Source organism: Micrasema longulum, unplaced genomic scaffold, assembly GCF_059751315.1.
Source record: "Micrasema longulum isolate JH-2025_06_02 unplaced genomic scaffold, ASM5975131v1 h1tg000498l, whole genome shotgun sequence".
NCBI classification, from domain to species: domain Eukaryota; kingdom Metazoa; phylum Arthropoda; class Insecta; order Trichoptera; family Brachycentridae; genus Micrasema; species Micrasema longulum.
The window spans coordinates 202,142-220,422 of NW_028277695.1; the positions used below are offsets into that span (position 1 = coordinate 202,142).

The 18,281-nt window shown below is 32.2% G+C and overlaps 2 protein-coding genes across 2 annotated transcripts; one reads left to right on the top strand and one right to left on the bottom strand.

The window, feature by feature from the left end:
• Nucleotides 1-2,778: 2,778 nt before the first annotated feature.
• On the bottom strand, nucleotides 2,779-6,173 carry LOC148281095 (putative acetylcholine receptor chaperone). Its single transcript, XM_088227295.1, has 4 exons — nucleotides 5,675-6,173; nucleotides 4,866-5,004; nucleotides 4,025-4,169; nucleotides 2,779-3,007 (listed from the first exon to the last, which is right to left on the bottom strand). The coding sequence occupies exons 1-4, from the start codon at nucleotides 5,783-5,785 to the stop codon at nucleotides 2,938-2,940; spliced, it is 465 nt and encodes a 154-aa protein (XP_088083421.1). The 5' UTR covers nucleotides 5,786-6,173; the 3' UTR covers nucleotides 2,779-2,937.
• Nucleotides 5,488-9,379, top strand: D1 (D1 chromosomal protein). The gene is made up of 5 exons (XM_088227294.1): nucleotides 5,488-5,503; nucleotides 7,326-7,550; nucleotides 7,664-7,760; nucleotides 8,849-8,948; nucleotides 9,029-9,379. Exons 4-5 carry the CDS (start codon nucleotides 8,871-8,873, stop codon nucleotides 9,299-9,301), a joined length of 351 nt encoding a protein of 116 aa, XP_088083420.1. The 5' UTR covers nucleotides 5,488-5,503; nucleotides 7,326-7,550; nucleotides 7,664-7,760; nucleotides 8,849-8,870; the 3' UTR covers nucleotides 9,302-9,379.
• The last annotated feature ends 8,902 nt before the right edge of the window (nucleotides 9,380-18,281 follow it).

Here is an 18,281-nt window from a genome sequence, read left to right on the forward strand (position 1 = left end):
TAGATCTGTAAATTATCGGGCTATTAGACCTGGGAGTGCAGTGGGCCCCTAAAGATGCGGTTTCTTTTATGGTGTAAAGCATCACATTCGCATATAATGTGTAATAAATGTAAAATGGATGTTTCCTCACCTGCACTATAGTACCTAGGAGTTTCAGAAAGGTTCATTCTAGCAAGATGCTTGTTCAATCTCCAGTGCCCTGTAAGGGCTCTAGTGATAACCCCCACTTGATTTCGGCTGAGCTTAATTAGGTAGAAAGCAAACCTCACACAAAATATGCTCATGTTGGATATTTTTCTTGTATCCTATTTATTTATGGTATGTATATTTACTGTCAACCAACATGTGACAAAAAAATCAAATAAAAGGTTTTAATAATTCTTGGTAATTCGTAAAAAAATATATTTGTAAATGGCGCAATATTTCAAACGGATAACCGTTTTCTTTATTTATAAAAGCAAGGATTGTTTTAACTTTTGACGATATATTTTAATGGGGAAAAATATTTTATGAGTTTTGCTTTATGTGACCATTGTTATTTATAAAAACGTTTTTACCGATTTCTATAAAACAGCATAATCGCTTTGAATGTTAGCAAAAGTATTCAATATACTCTCAAGATAATTTGATCAGCATAACTTTCCATACGGCAATCAAGGAAGACTTTACTATATTGATCCATTAATTTGAACTGATGAGATTAATAAAGAGGAACATGTTTGTTATCCTTGGACACAAATTAGAGAGAGACATAACCTACCTAATGTATGCGAATGGCAGCGTTTCTATTAGCGGTCAGCTCTTTTTTTATGCGTATTATGTGAAATTAATTTAGTTGTATTTAAAAAGCTCCTTTTTGCCATTTTTTATTTGTATTTTACAATACACCTTTGTTCTCGGCGTGTAGGTAATATCATATTAAATCTACATAAAGATGTGTAAAGTATTTGTTTATTTTAAAAATATTACACGACTTAAAAATATCATTTTAAATGTTATTAAATAATTGTATATAACCATTTACCGAATTTTCTATGTCTACCAGTTTCGAGACGTACCCATCTCTCCGCCAGGACACTAATTACACCAACATGCAATACACACTATACACCTTCACCGTAGTAGTAGTTTCACAAAAATATGAAACCAATGTAATGACAGAAAACATGACGTTAGTAGCCAACACCAACGTGCAATATAGACATAGAAAAGTCAGTTAGTGGTTATATACAGTTTTTTACTCATATTTATTTAAAATATTGACCACAAAGTCAACATTTTAAATATTAATAATACTTAAAAGTGTCACCTATATTCAGTTACTTTATTTGCTTAAAAATTTTAAAGAACGTTATTTATTTCGAACAAATTGTTGTATTTTCGAGACTCTATTTTCACAAATATCTAAAAAGCAACACGCTACCTACATAAACTCAATACTTTATTCAAACTTTGAAATAAAGTCAATGATGTAACATAGTAATTGATTGTTTTATGTGTTTAGTCGGGAAAACTATCAACAACAACAACAACAACAACAAACCATCACGCCGTTTCCCCGTAGGGGTAGGCAGAGAGGATAGAACGCCATAACACTCTATCTTGGCATACAGACCTCGCTTCCTCTACATTCATACATCTTCTTATGCACGCACGCCGATTATTCCTACTTTTGACATGTCCATCTTCAAGTATTTGATGGACTTGATCGTGCCATGTCTTTCTCGGTCTTCCTCGTTTTCTGCATCCATCAACATTTGCATCGTAGATCCTTTTAGCCGTTCTTTCGCTGTCCATTCGCTCTACATGTCCAAACCAACGCAGCACCCCTTTCTTAATTCTGTCAATAATGCATGTTTCAGCCTTACACACTTCACGGATCTCGACATTTGTGCACCTATCATACATCGTTTTACCACACATTCGCCTAAGGGATCGCATTTCGACAGCATTCAACCTACTTTCATCATTATTTTTCCAATTCCATACTTCGCTCCCATACATTAGAGTAGGAACTAGAACTCCGTTGTGAACTGCTAGTTAAGCCTCCTGCGATAAACATTTGTTTGCCAAAGTAGATTTTAGTGCACCGTTCACTCTGTTCCCGGCACTCACCCTCCTTTCAATATCTTTATCGGCCTTTCCGTCCCTAGTAAACATACTTCCTAGGTACACAAATTCTTCTACCTGATTCAGAATATCTCCGTTCACGCTGATCTCACATTTAGTTATATTTTCATCCCTTTCAAAAACCATCACTTTCGATTTATCAACATTCATAAGCAAATCGCTTTTCTTGCATACCTCGTAGATTTTTGTTACTAAGAATTGAAGGTCTTCTTTGCTGCTAGCAAGAAGCACGGCATCATCCGCATACAGAAGACAGTTAACAGTTATACCATTCATTTTTGCTCCCATTCTTAAATCTTTCAGTTCTTTCATACAGTTATCGATGTATATGTTGAACAACCATGGTGACATTACACATCCCTGTTTGACTCCTTTCGGAATATTAAACCACGATGTGAATGACCCATTCACCTTCACACATACTGTGCTGTCCTTATACAGTGACGCAATAGCCCTTGTCAGGTTACCATTTACTCCATACTCCGATAAAACCTTCCACAATTTCTCTCTGTCAGCTCAAAACTATCTATATTAAATAAATAAATTATACTGGTTTCTTTTTCGTGCATTTAAAAAATCAATATTTGTGAAATTACAACATTGGGCTCAGGCCATTTTTTCTTTAAATATCAATAAAAATGCGGATAATGGTATAGCATTGCCGTTTTATTTTACCAAAACATTTTTGTACAAGATAGATACACGTAATTAATTTAAATTGAGCTTTTTTGTAAAATTACGATGTAAACAATATACCTAAGTAATCAAAATGTTATAATAATAATTGATAATGTTCCTTTCTGAGAACTAGTCTTGCTTTATCCCATTGCCGTTAGCTGTTGGGGCAGTGGTGGCGTCTCGTCTGTTGATCTGATACCTGGAATATATAAACATATATATTTTTTGAATTGTTTTTTTTATACATACGCCCAACGGGCATTTTTAAGGACACATGTATACATATAAAATTATTATGAAAAAAAAATAGAAAGACACAATGGTACATAGTAGACTTGGTGGGAGTGGAAGCTGGGGAGAGGTGTTTATAATTTAATTTAATTCAGTGATTTTATGAAAGAAGACTACTTGTTATCAAAGAAATTAAGACTGGTATGTTCGTTGGCAGACCTAAGAATTCTGATCATAGGGGAATGAAAACCATAATTCGTTTTATGGCTATCGGTATGAAAAGGTAAGTTTTGTCTGAAGTTTCTAGTTAGGATATTTAATTTTATTGGGCTCAGTAGTTCAGGCGCATCAAAAAGTGAGTTGAGACATTTAAACAGGACTAACTCTTGAAGATAAGATGTTTAAGCTAGTTTCTAACTCATTTATACGTATGTTGGACTCTGGATAAGCCCAACCTCCAGCCTATCTTTCTTAAAAATCGATATTGAACTGATTCAATATTTTTTATGTGAACATCATAATATGGAGACCAGATAACATGAGCTATGTTTAGTTCTAATTCAAAACATTAATTTAAATTCATGTTTATATGCATTTTATTAAATCTAAAATGATAACCGCATTTTTTCCTCAATTTAATTATCAATATACGAATTAACCTTTGTAGTTCATGGCAATGTTCCGTACAATATATTAAAGTATACTTTTACAATTAAAAAAATACGATTTTAATTCTTTGACATAATTATAATATCGATTTGTAAATTAAAACTGCAGAACCAATTCCAAAACTACGTACACGTGTTATTTTAGCGACTGCGTCTAATATATACCAATCAAAGATTCACAAAATTCAATAATTAACATCAAACTAATAAATACAAACAAATTTAGTACAAAAAGGCCTTTTTGAGATGATTTTAACTATTTGAAATATAAAATGTATTAAAATATATAGTAAATCTACCAAAAATATTTTTCTTACCATATTATAATTCTCCCACATAGCATAAAGAAGAAGACTAGCGTTGGGGCTGCTCTATCAAAGGGGTCGCCAACCATATAGTGCGAATACGCAGCTAACATCGTCATCAGCAATAACCCAATATTGGCAGAATTTTTCACTTTATCTGAAATATCAAAAACCAATTTAAACTTCTTATATTTGTTAAAAATTTATTGTTCCCTTAGAAATTTACCGTGATTTACAGTTTTATTGTGCAGTCAACACAAACAGAAAATATGTGAAAAATGAGCAGTTCTCGCCATAATAAGCCCAACCAACGAAATTGATCTTGTTGCATAATAATACATGGTCATTTACCATGTTTTATTCTTGGCCCAAAAATAACAAATTTAAGGATAGGCACAAAACTAAACTTTGATAAACTTAATGGTGATAATATGATATGTTTAAAAAATATTTTTCACCGACTCAACCACATTAAATAATATTATAAAAAACATAATATAATTTATCTAGTCAATCAAATTAGTTGTACACTTCAATTTGAATTGGTTACTTTTATTTTAATTCAAATATTGGTTTTATAATAATAGTTTAATACTTTTACTTTAAATGGTAAAAAGTAAAAACCATTTACCGATACGTTTGTATGCGGTTTAGTAACCATTGTCCGGACTGGTAACTGCAGCGTAGGAGCGATCGCCGATCATCTTACCTTCGTGCAACAAATGCTCGAGATAAGCTGTACTTGGGTACCGAACAAAATAATAACTAATTACTTTGAAATGAAGCTAGCTCCATGCAAACGTGTTTATAAATGGATGACGATGATTATTTATGAAATTAATATAATAATTACCGTTTGGTATAACTGCCATGGCCAGTCCAAATATGATTTCCATTGATCCGATAATTCGTCGGTACCATTTGGATGGCACTCTGAAGTCCAAGGATTCGGTGAGAGGGAAAACTTTGGCATATTTAACATATTCCTTTCTCTGTAAATAAATCAAATAATATTTTCATTGCATTTTTGTCTCAAGTAAATAATTAAGTACCTTTTTAAATGTCAGGTTGAGAATAATGATTTAAATTGGCATTTTTTACGATTTGGAAATTTTACTTTAACCCATTGCGACAGAATAATGAGTGTGACTCGAAGTGTGTAACCAATGTATAAACACTGTCACGCTCGTAGCAACTTTATTCATTTGTAAAAATAAAATTAAAAACAAATATTTGTTTCGTTTTATCATTTATTTAATAAATGTTTTCTTTCCTCCTTCGGCAAATAATAGGCAAAAAATAAATGCCGCACTAAGCTTGAATAAAAAAAATCTCTATGGGTTAGTAAAAAATCAATATCAATCTATTGTTGTAAATAATATGGCTCGTGGGTCAGCCTGGAAATAATAATGGTACAGACGTGACGCCCGCCAGCAGAAAATCTGCCAGCAACCAAAATAGCTTTTTCTTGTGATGTCTAAATTGTGTAATGTAACTACAAATATCGATAACACGATTAATTTTAATATCAATGCATATAACATCGGGCAAAACAAATGAATTTATGAAGTGTTTGTTTATATATATTTATAGTTTGACATTTAAAAAAAGATCGCACTGCATAGCAATATGCATTTTGGGCGGTCAATCGATAAAACTTACCAAATCTTTGTGTAATTCCTTTGAAATCTGTGGCGATATTTTGATTGTTCCGACAAAAATGAAAAATATACCCAATAATATGGACAAACTTTTCAGTACAATAGATCCCATTTTTATTTATTTATTTATGCCGCACACATAACAATAAAATACAAAAGTGCACGTGATTTATTTATTATGTATGTACAAATATATTTTTTAAATTGATGCTAGAATCGTAGTGAAGTCCCAATCTTGATTTGACTTAGTTGATTGTCTTTTTAACTTGTACATATTAAACATTTATAAAAAAATCACCCATGTAACGAGTAGTCGTGTATCGAGTTTCCGCCGAAAAATTATCATCGACGATCGACGTACTGAATTCTGACGGCAGTTCCAATAGGTAACCGGGAGCGCTTTTTCGCGCCGACGCAAAACATTAATCGTTATAAAACAGGAATCCACCTTACCAGAAGGAAAAACTTTTCTTTTTTTATGTCTGTCTCTACTCTGCGATAAAAAAATATTTTATGAGCACTCCTATCGAGAAATATTGTCGTTTGAAAATTAGAAAGGAAATAATAAATGGATTGTTTGATTTTTTCTGCATAATATTTATTTTGAATCATAAATAATATGTGATAGTGTTAGTGCACAAAGAGTACAGAACAAAAACGGACTCATTGCATTTTTTTCGATTTTCGAAATATTTATGCCTTGTTTTTCTTCAGAATGGGTTCAATATAATGAAACATTCGAAACAAACAAAATGTGGTTCCTTATCTGATTAATTTACTGTGGGCAAAAATATGGAATCATTGCCTTCAAAATAACAGTAGAAAGAAAGTAGAAATTAATTACTTAAATAAACTAGTTTTTGTACGTTCGGGGAAGAAGTTTTAAAATTTATTTTTAAATAGACTGTTTTGTTAGTTTTTACTGTGATTGTAAGTAAAAATAAATTTTACGCCAATTAAAAATCAAGTTGTATTGAATATCAATCGAGTGTTGCGCAAATAAAGTTTAAATTATTAATTTTGCTCTCCTGAAAAAAAAATCGTAAATGAGCCCGTTTTTGCTGTGTACCTTTCACACATAAAACTGATTGCATGTATTTGAATATTTACATTTTAAAAATAGAAAGTGCAGTTATATTTAAAAAAATATATTTTGATGTGTACATTATGGCTTTTTATTTTATATAAACTTTTTGCTTTAGATATAGATTTATGTTTTTAATTATCAATATTGAATCCACATTTGAAATATATAAATGATAAAAAAAGCACTTTAATGAATTGTGAATTTTAAAAACTACATATGTTTTTCAAATAAAAACAATTTATTTTTTACCGGGTGAATTCTTTTATAACGTGGCAAAAGGTACCTCGGAAATATAGAAATATAAATAAGTAGTGTAATAACTGTTCGTTTTGATTTTTTTTTTACTTTTATTTTTTCACGCTCACAGGGCTTTTACATACATAAAAATTAATAAAACATTAGTACATTTTTAGTGCGTTTTTAAATTGGTTTATATAATGTACTAATAATATAAATAAAAAAATCTCAATACATAAATTATAATATATTATGTGGAACTGTTGGAAAAAAAATTGTATTTATGATTTTCAAATGAAATTTCTCATTCTGCTTTGCAAAATTTAAGCTTTTACCACCGGAAAGAGAAGTGGTGGTTTACATACCCACAGGAAGTTTCTTTTAACCAATGAAAATCTTGTAAATTTCAAACTGCAGCTTTCGGTTGAAATCGGTACGAAACGCATTCGCCGAGTGACGCTCCGCCAAACATTGTGTTTTTGACTTTGACACAAGGGTGCTGTGTGTGTATGTTAGGCATTTTAAAACGCCGTTTTGTGCCTTCATTTATTCCGTAAGTTAACAAATATTGTTTTCTTATAGCTTATTTTGTGCTATTTAATTTTGTAACATTGTTTCTAACTTTATCCAATATTTTTATTAATTTATATTCTTTTTTTATTGTAGCGCTTGCCGCGCTCTGCCGGGACGCTAGCGAACTACACCTCGTTTCGCCATTGTACTGCCGGCGAAGCCACGCTAGGTTTTCTTTCCGAGGGTTTGGGTGAGTAAATTGATAAACAAATAATATATTTTTCTATTTTTTTAATTCAATTTTAAACTGTGTTGTTTGCTTTATATTTTTTGCAAGTGTAGGTCTCACCCGTGTTGTCCACGATATGGGCTGTCTACATGACTTAAACTTCGTATTGTAATTTTACCTGATTATAAACGCGTAAATAATCATTTAATCTCCTTTTATATTTAATTTGGTGCTGTCTTAACGTTTTATGTTTGCTAATATAATTACGTCCTTCGATTTTCGAGTCGCTATTATTATTCATGCGCTTCCCTCGTAAATTGGTAAACATGACGCTATTCAAGGGCCCGCCTGAAATGTAAACTTTTTGCATTTTTATCGTAATTGCTTTTCAGATTGCGAAACTATTTTAACAATTTTTCGTTATTCTATAACAATGTTGAGTTCAATTTTGGATATTGCAAAAAATATAAACAAATGCAAAAATACTCGATTTTAGAACTCCTTACTATTATAATGTTTGGCATTTACGCGCTTGCCAGTTTAGTCGCCGTGTTTGATACATCGTTAAAAATGTCCGTGCGAGATTAATGTTTTAAAAAATAAAATATTATTTGGTGTATTTTAATTGTACACGTTTAATTTTTAAACGGATTGGTTTTTAAATTCTATAATTTTATTCCGAATTGTCGCGAAAAAAAGCCGCAAGCGGTCGAAGTGAAGATAAGTGTTATGGCGGTTTATTGTTTGGTCTCGAATTGTTTACACTTAGCTTCCACGATGATTTTCATACAAATGTATTAAACGCTGCGTAATATATTTATATTTTAGGCATTTTAAAACACGGTCGTTTATTTGATATATTTTGAGTATGTCTAAAGGTTTTAGGAGTTATCAAGTTTGAAATTTATTTATTCAAGCCACATATAACATATAGGGATTCTTTTTTGAGAAGGCAATATAGAAGTCTCAGCATTTACAAGGCTTATGACCTGTCATTATCTGATTTGAGTGACCACTTTGCACACCGTTTCTGTGTTAGGTCGTTTACCTCGAACAAAAATGTGCATTTATTTTCTATTGGGAATAATTTTTTATTTTTTATTTTACAGCACCTAAATTAGCAGCCATAAAATGTCTGATGATGGCGGAGCGGTAGTGGAGAAGAAGGGGCGAGGACGTCCCAAGCCAAACGGAACACAAGTTGCCAAGGTAGGTTACCGGTCTCACGATGGTGGTGGCCGCATGCGGCGTGTGGTCAGCGGCTGTGTCTCACCGCCGTTTTGTTGCAGGAGGTGAAGGGGGAGGCCAAGAAGAGGGGCCGGCAGCCGTCCGCCACCCCCAAGAAGGAGTCGGCAAAGTCCTCTGATGACGAGCCGTCGGGAGCCAAGCGGGGGCGAGGCCGCCCCAAGGGCTCCAAGAAGAAGGCCAGCAAGGCGAAGAAGCCCAGTGTTGAGGGACGCGGACGCGGCCGGCCCCGGAAGGACGCCCCGGCGCCCAAGCAGCAGCCCGCCTCCACGGAGGAGGAAGCGGAGGACGACGACGACGACGCCTCAGACCAGTAGACGCGCCCCTCTCCTCTCCTCGCCTAACTTTAGCTCAATGTTCGATTCATTGGAACTCTCATTTTGTATTATCCCAAATTTGATTTAATCTTGAAACATTATCACGTTTCCCCGATATTCTTCGGTATGGATGTAGTCTACAATATCGTTAGCGATTGTATTTTCTGAAAATTATACATTTATTTTTCTATTGTAAGAGACTTACGGTATTTACGTATCGAACTCATTTTATCTATTTTTTGTATGCATTGTGTATTATTATTATTATTATATAGGCGATACATTTTTTTTTATCTGTTTTTTTGGGGAAAGGTGATGAGTGCCATTACAAAACATCGTTTTATTTTCTTACAATCTGTTCATTTTCCTGATAATAGTGTTTAGTTCAATGTCATGAAATTTTGCTTTTATTTTAAATTTAATCCTTTCATGTGTGTATGTGAGTGATTGTAATGTTTATTAGTATTAAATAAATAATAAAAAAAATATCAAAATTACGCAATGTTTATTTTAAATACTTAACACCTTCCATTTTAATTATGTTTTTCAAACCACAATAAACTGAGAGGCGGAACACCCTGACATAAGAAAAAATCACATTAATTTGTGTGGTCTCACTAGGAATTGAACCCGGAAAGTGACAGGCGTCTTAGCCTCTATCCATGGGGGCCGCCTATTAAATTTTTGAAATTAAGACCCGAAATGCAGTCGGTGCAGAAAAAATATATGAATGTTAAAATCTGACGGATAATGCTAAAAAATTGTCAACATTGATTTTTATTATTACCGAATCTACTCGACGAATTATTAGAAAAATGACAAATTAATTACATAATTCTTATACAAATACTAATAGTGTAATTTTTAGAAATCTTTAACTATTAGTTGTGAATCTTATGTCTACAATACAGTTTTTTTGGTATCTGGTTACATGTTATAATGTAAATATTGTAATTGCTCCTTTTTATGCTTTCTTCAAAAAGGTCATATTCATTGCCCTGTGGATATTCTGCGTAAATGTAAGAATTTTTAGTATTTCTCATGCTGTGTGCAGTTTTGTGATTCAATTCGGTGGTCCGATGAGACTAACTGTATTTTCAAAAATGCTAAGGAGATCTGATATAAGACCTTGAATCAAGCTAAAATATTTTATTGTTTTGTCCAGTTTTCAACAATTAACAATCTTCTTAAATGTTGTAATTTTTTTTTTCTACGTGTATACTTATTAAAACTTGAAAATTAAAAAATAATAACCAATCGCAGATGCTCCCTTCTGCTGCCTGACTACCAAATTTATCAGTTTCCATTTATTTCATATTAATTATGACCAAAACCTGAAAAGAATTCTTATTTATCAAAATATTTTTGAAAATGTTTTTCGGAATTAGGAAGTTCAGTATTTATTTGTTAATTGACTATTAAACTAAGCTTTAAAAAAAATTCAAATTTATATTGTATTGTCGGCGCTAAGATTTTTTTAAATATCGTATTTCTGAAATACTCCGCGTGTGACGTCAGGTTCTCTTCCGCTAAGTTCTGCCCATTAGTTCATTCGCGGTGAGCAAACCGGAAATCTTCCAAAACTCTCTTATCATTGGTTGATTCATATGAACCAGTGACGTCGTTTAAAGTAGTCAGCTTTAATAAAAACTTTTTTTCGTACTTATTTAGAAAACTGCCATACGATTTAATGCTCCAATTTTTACCCCGCACAAGAAAACATTTATTGTATCATCATTCGGTGTAAAGATATTACGAATAAAAACATAATGCAAGTTTAAGTCTTTTGAAGACTAGACACTTAACCTCCAAAATGAAAATGTTTGAAAGGAAAAGCTAAAACTGATGGAAAATTAGGCAAAGTTTGGAAGAAGAAAATTTTTCCAACAATCAACCAAAGTCAAAATCGCTGTGTTAAATGAAAAACTTTTAACTCTGCTCACAAATGAACGAAAGTGAGGTTTCTCATGCCTTTAGACATCTATGTAGTTGCTAAAAATAAGGATGATGCCAAACCATATGTCACTGCATTGTGGTGGTAATGGAGGAAGACATCTTGTTTTTTCCAAAGGATCCGCTGATAATCTCTATCTTTCTCAACGATACGTCTTGGCTATGTCAGCTGTCAGAGTAAACTGATGCCTTCTAAAACATAGCAAGACAGGAGAATAAATCCTTTTGTATGGGTGTTCCGATCGTCAGCGTTTGATTTAGTGACGAGCAGGCATTTGAGGGTTTCATTGATCCGTCGAATACCACCCAATTTTTTGTAGTTGATCTCGATTTATTGAAGACAGCATGATGAGGCAAGTAATGATACGGCTGGCCTCCTTCGGAGGATCACACTCTATCATGTGTTTGAGACACTCATATTCTACTATAAGGTCTGGATATTCATAATTACAAATTAGGATTTTTGTCGAATTTTAGGTACATTGACAGCATTCTGGTTTTGGATTGCCTTGGCTGTAAGGATCACCTGGGCTGGTATTCCGAACGCGTTTACAGCGCGCTATAATGCGTATTTAGTACGTAAAAACGCGCTATACCGCGCTATAATTTCGTTTGGAATACCAGCCCTGTTTATGAAACCATTGAGCAAAAAGGTAAGCTCACTTTAGAGCGACCATACTGGTCTTGCTTGTATGTTTTCACAAAATGTGCTTCAGATACCAAATCTTCACTCGACTGAGGCTTGGGAGACGATATCTCCTCAACCTGCCCCAATTCTGTTTTTGTAGGATGGGGCATCCTGGTCCTAAATTTATACTGTCAGATGTTAGTGTCTAATAAGTAAATTCTTACGAAGTAGGAATTGCAATTAACGTTTTATCTTCATTGTTTAAAATTTTTTTTTTTAATTTTCAAAGAAAATATAAATCTACAAATGACCACAAAAGATGTTTTTATGAAGTGCAGACGGTCGGCTGAAAAACCCAAATTTACATTAAAAATGAAGAAATATAGGCTCCAGTGGGCAAAGATGCATAGCTACTGTACCATTAAAGATTAGCAAAAAGGTAATAAAAAACTGGAAAAAGGAAAAGTTGATTATTTTCCGATTGGCACATAATGTTTTGCTTCTTCATATCAAATAAAACTTGTTCAGAGAACTGAGGTATAATTAAATTATGCTTCATATAATGATAGGTTCGAATTATGTTTTAAAAATGAGTGTTGTCGCATCAACATTGCCATGCAAAACGCAGAGTTAAAAAAAAACTGTTTGCCAGTTTACTGTGAATTCATCACATTCTTTTGACGGGATGCAGGTCCAAATAGTGGAAAGAGCTATTTCCTATGCAACTAAAAAATGTGAGGACTTAGATATTTCAATTAAAAGACGAGGAAGAAGGAGATTCCGAAAACGTATACCAGGAGAAGAAGCCAGAGACTCTGGACTTACATTGCCATAAGAGCTGCGGAGAGCAATATTAGAATGTGTCGATAGATTTTATGAGGAACTAAACCATCAATACAAAGCAATGAATGACATCCTAATAATATTTTGTGTTGTGCATCCTAAAACTTTGCTTATGTCGACAGAAGAAGAACTTCGTGGTATAGTTCCAAATTTGTCAAAAATCTATGGTGAATTTTCTGATGAAGACGTTATTTTGGAGATTGTCCGACTGCGGCGCCACTTGGAAGCCGCCAGCATTTCTTGCCAAGTGGCAGTCCAGAGGACTACCCTGCAGGTTCTGAGATTTATTGTAGAATGGAACTATTCTGAGTCCGTTCCGAATCTAGCGCTGTGTCTCAGATTCTTCCTAACTATTTGCGTTTCGGTGGCTTTGTGTGAAGGAAGCTTTTCAAAATTAAAGTTAATTAAATCCTATTTAAGATCAACTATGAGCCAAATGCGACTATCAAATCTCTCTATTTTTTCAATTGAAAGGGAAAGAAAAGTAAACTTTGACCATGTTATTGAATATTTGAGTAAAATAAAGTCACGTAAGCACGTTTAGTAAGTATTTGTTATATTTTAAGGGGTGCTCATTCGGAACCCGCCCCGGGTGCCAACCCACGCTACGCCGCCACTGTATGAGGGGTAGCAAAATTAATATGAAGTAGGCAGGTAGAACGGGGGGATGGTGGATTGGTGAAAAAATTAATGAATTGTTTGATGTGATGAAGAATATTTTTTTTATTTATTTAATATAATAAAAAAGTTACATGTTATCAAAAAAAAAAAACATAATAAAGCAAAAGTACAGAAACAAAAAACGAAACGAAATACCACACCAAAAAAGAAGCAACCTCTTGTGCTTGGTGTGGGATTACAATATTAATAATTTAAGTACAAAATACACATATATTTCAAAAAATAAATGAAGGTATATAAAACATTTTTTTATAAATAAGTGCATACACATATGCATGAAAATGTGCCTACATGTATAATAATATACATATATATATATATATATAAATATCCACACATATACACGCACACGCAAACTCATTCACACTCAATGTTAAGATATATTATATAACTAAAAGTTGGAAAAGGGGAAGCGGTTTGATGAAACACGGTGACGCCCTGGTTCTCTGGTCCCCCATCCCAGATACAGACAGAGCCTGTCAGGGTGTTGTCGAGTTTCTGTCGCCCAGAATGATAGTGCATGAAAGATTGTCTTTATAACATGTTAAAAGTCGGAATAATCAGCGGACGTGCATGAGAAGATGTATGAATGTAGAGGAAGCGAGATCTGTATGCAAAGATAGAGTGATATGGCATTCTAACGGCGTGATGGTTTCTTTTGTATACCTGCATTTGAACATTGTTTTTCTGTCGCTCTCGCAAATGCCTTCCCGATATTGTGCGAAAAAGACAACTGCATTTGGACTGATTGTACCTAACTAGAATCGATGTTTCATTGTGCTCTTTGCCGCACCTCAAAACTGTACCAATTTTGTTGGTTTTATTTTCAGAAAGAGTGATCAGAATGAAATTTTCTGTCCTGGTGCCTTTTGCATTTTTTTTCAAAAATAGTTATATTTGTATACCGTACGTCCGAAGACAACAGATAAAACCGGGCACTTTAAGGGTTTTTGGATAGTTCTAGTTCCCATTATTAACAATTTATAAAAAAAAAAAACTAAAAAAATAGGGACACACCAATGGTAAATATCTAGTGTAAACACATTATTGCTCTAGTACCATAACCCAGGGAGAAAATACAGGAATACGTTTGTATGAAGAATGTACGAACATTATTTACATTTGGGTGGTCTTGGAAGTGGGAAGAAAATAAAATTAGTTTCATAAAAAGTTTCCTTTATTTTATTCTTATATAAATATGACCATAGCAGAAACATAATAATTTTGTAAAATTTAAATGCTATTCAGATTTAAATATTAGGCACTATATTTCATGCATAGGAATGATTTAAATTAATGATAAAAAACATGTAAATAAAATGTTGACTGCTAATATTTATTAATCTCTATTTTGGAATATTAAAAAAATATAAACAAAAATCTCCTCCAAAACATTATAATAAATATGTATAAGATTTGGAATAACTTATTTTACCCTCGTAAATCGATATAAAATAATACAATTGATTTTGTCAATACAATTATCAACGTGGAGTAGACCTAGGGCAGCGCAATTAGGAAAAAGTAGAGTCAAATACCAGTTTTAGGTTTTGAAAATTATTTAAATTTAAGAGACATGGTTTGTTGCACATTGCATACAACTTATATACAGTATATACAAATCATGTTCATAACACAACAATGGTAAATATTTTTGTTCATTTAAATTGTGCTGAATTACTGGAGAGTTATTAGTATTTTCTGGTCCATACAGCAATGCCAATTTTAAAAAAATTTACATTGGATGTGATTAAAGTGGTAAAATTTACTATTTTGCTTTTTTATGGTAAGTATATATGAGGTACATTTTTCATCAGTAACATTCTTTTACTGGTCGATTCAGAAACACTAGTGATGTTGTTCAAAATAGTTTGTTTTTATTAAAATCATTATTATTTTTCTCATCAATTTTCAAGAAACTTCGCCATACAATTTAATGCTCTAATTATTACCGCGCGTAAGAAAACATTTTTTGTATCCAATTTCCTGTAGCACTGAACTTTCTCAATGGCGATTACTTAGAGCTCACATTATTTGCACAATTATAGCTATAAAACATTGCACACTTTATTAGTCGTCGTCATCGTTGAGAGGATACAAATTATACACAATAAATTATTCTTAATGCTTCTTAAATAATGAACACGCTCGAATGTTCTTTAACATAAAACAAATAATAATGTTTATGTTTTAACCAACTGGTGATCAAATTGACAAGTGATGAGATGGTGCTATTCATAAAGCATCTTAAAACCTAATCAAAATGCATGTTTGTTGTCAAAAGATTTTTCCATATGCCTTTATTTGTATACATATAATTTAGAAGCTGATATTATACAAACATAACAAAGAGTTTTTATGAGTTGACATTAATTTCAAGTAACCAATTTTTGAAATAAGAGAAAATAAAAAATGGTGCCATATATATTTTTTAAGCATAGAAATATAAAACTACTACTAAAAGTAAGAAACCAGAAATTTGTGAAAACAGTTGATTTATTCTCAGACTAATATATTTGATATTCTAGCAAAAGATTTGTGACTTTGTGTAATATGTAAAACATTACTTCTCTGATATAGCAAGAGATAAAAATATTTCTGGATTAAATTCAAATGAAATATTGATGTAATTATATAAAATGTGCTATAATTCTTTTGGAAACTCCAGGTTGATTTGGTCATTTGGAATATAATCAACTGTTAACAATACACAGTCTTGCTTTTATAAATTATAATAAATGGCATGATTTATATTTGCAAAATTAATTTAAAGTATAGTAGTAAAAACAGTTTATAAGACTAGATTATTTTATTTTCTTAGAAAACCAGACTGACTACACAGTACCTACCTGTATAAAACTATGGATTAAAGCTAAAGCAACAAACATAAATAAATAAAAAAACGCACATTCATTATTTTGTTGAAGAATCGAGCTAGCATCTTTTAAAAAATGTTTACAAAACAATAAATTTTGTACAAGAAAAGAAAATAAATTTTATTGGCAACACATTATCTTGCAATAAATCGCCTCTTAGAAATGCTAGCAATGAATATCCATAATGTTTTTGACCATATATATTGTGGTAGACAGAAAAATCACAATAATTCATATCTTACTTATGAAACCAGCAAAAATATTTGTAAAATTCAATTGACATAATATTCTAATCAAAAAGACAATTAACAGCAGGTTTTTTTTTTTTTAATTACTTTTAATTCAGAGCATATGCTTTGTATTTAACAAAATAATATTGTTAAACAGATTGGTGTAGATGGAAACATTTTTTTTATCTAATAAAGCTAAGCATGTGAACTTTTTGAATCAATCTTTATAATCAAGAATTAGCGCAAAAGTAAATTAACTGATCCGAGTTAATTTTACAGAGTGCCAAAAAATTATCATTCTTAAAGTTTTAAAAATTGTTTTTTTTATTGGGTCCCTAGAAGAAAAGATTAGTCAAATCAACACACTCGGGTCAAAAGTCTACACAAATTTGTTTCAGTTTATACATAGTCAATAAAGTTGACAGAGTAGTCTGGTAAACCGACCGATAGCGCTAATGTGCTAATTCTAATATCAAAGCGATAAACCATAAGAAGAGATGCAATACACACAATGTTTTCTTGCATAGTTCGTAATGTGTACCAGTAGTCATATCATGTTTCTGATCAGCTTTTACTGAGTGCGTGTGGGAAGAAATACAGTTTTGTCAGGAAATAGAACCAAAACCCTAGATGAGTATTTTTGACTCAAAAATAAAGGTGGAAATTAGGTTGGGAAACCTTGAAAAAAGAAATCAAGTGGAGATTAGCCAACCTCGTGGTCTCGTAGTTGGTGCATTTTCCTAATGTACCTGAGGCCTCGCATTTGATTACTGGCAGAATCGCCGTAAAATAAAAATTTAATAAATTAAAACTAATTAATAATTTATTTTTTTAAGTGAATTTTGTAACTTTGCATATATTTATTTTTTGTTTGTTATTTGAAATAAATAAGTAAAAGTGTAAAATACGTGTCTGTTTTCCCTGCAATATTTCATAGTCCCTGGACTTGCGTCAACATAAAATTGATAATTCAACCTCAATGTATATTACAAATGAACGCTTCAGTGAGAGTACCGATGAGTGTTGATGTTTGATGGAAGATTCAGTGTGTATCAACTTAATTTATAATTATATTAGCAAAATAATGGGGTATCACGGAGAGCGGAGGACCCAACTTGGGTATATTCTGTAGAGTTGGCGAGATCATGAGGTATACTGGTGACTGGCACTTTCAAATATCTTCAATTTTTAAAATTTTATAAAAATCCAAATAAAAAAGTCACATCTACTAACAATATATATATATTATATCATCATATTAATCCCTAGCAGCTTACACAATTTTTTTATCTCAGTTAATGAATAATGAACCTTTTGAGTTTAAGTGAATTGAGTTATATTAGAAAATTTACAAAATATCACCGAACCACATTGAATTTCTGTTTTAAAAAAAACACGGCCCCCGGTGAAAGGGGTTAAGCGAGTTGGTGATAATGTGTTAAATTAATAAATTAAATTTCATAGTAAGAAGTTCTCTGGATATAGCTGATCAAGAAACATCCCCGCCGTATTGCAATTTACAATGCAGTCATTAGAATAATCTAAATATCCACAAAAATAAACTAGCCAAGGCTGCAATATACTGCATACATTGCTAGTTAAATCAGTTATGTGAATTTCTTTGCAAATTGCTAAAAGCCCACTAAGTAGATTAGTACAGTAAGTAAAATTCTATGGTATAAATAAATATTCAAACAAAGCTGTAGAATAAATATCAAAATATAAAAAATATTGTTTTAATATAGAGTTCATTAAAGTACGATAATCTT

Coding starts and splice junctions, on each gene's coding strand:
- D1 (XM_088227294.1), top strand. CDS start 8,871: ATGTCTGATGATGGCGGAGCGGTAGTGGAGAAGAAGGGGCGAGGACGT. Junction 8,949..9,028: donor ACGGAACACAAGTTGCCAAG/GTAGGTTACCGG, acceptor GTTTTGTTGCAG/GAGGTGAAGGGGGAGGCCAA.
- LOC148281095 (XM_088227295.1), bottom strand. CDS start 5,785: ATGGGATCTATTGTACTGAAAAGTTTGTCCATATTATTGGGTATATTT. Junction 5,005..5,674: donor AGGAATTACACAAAGATTTG/GTAAGTTTTATC, acceptor ATTTATTTACAG/AGAAAGGAATATGTTAAATA. Junction 3,008..4,024: donor TGTGGGAGAATTATAATATG/GTAAGAAAAATA, acceptor TATATATTCCAG/GTATCAGATCAACAGACGAG.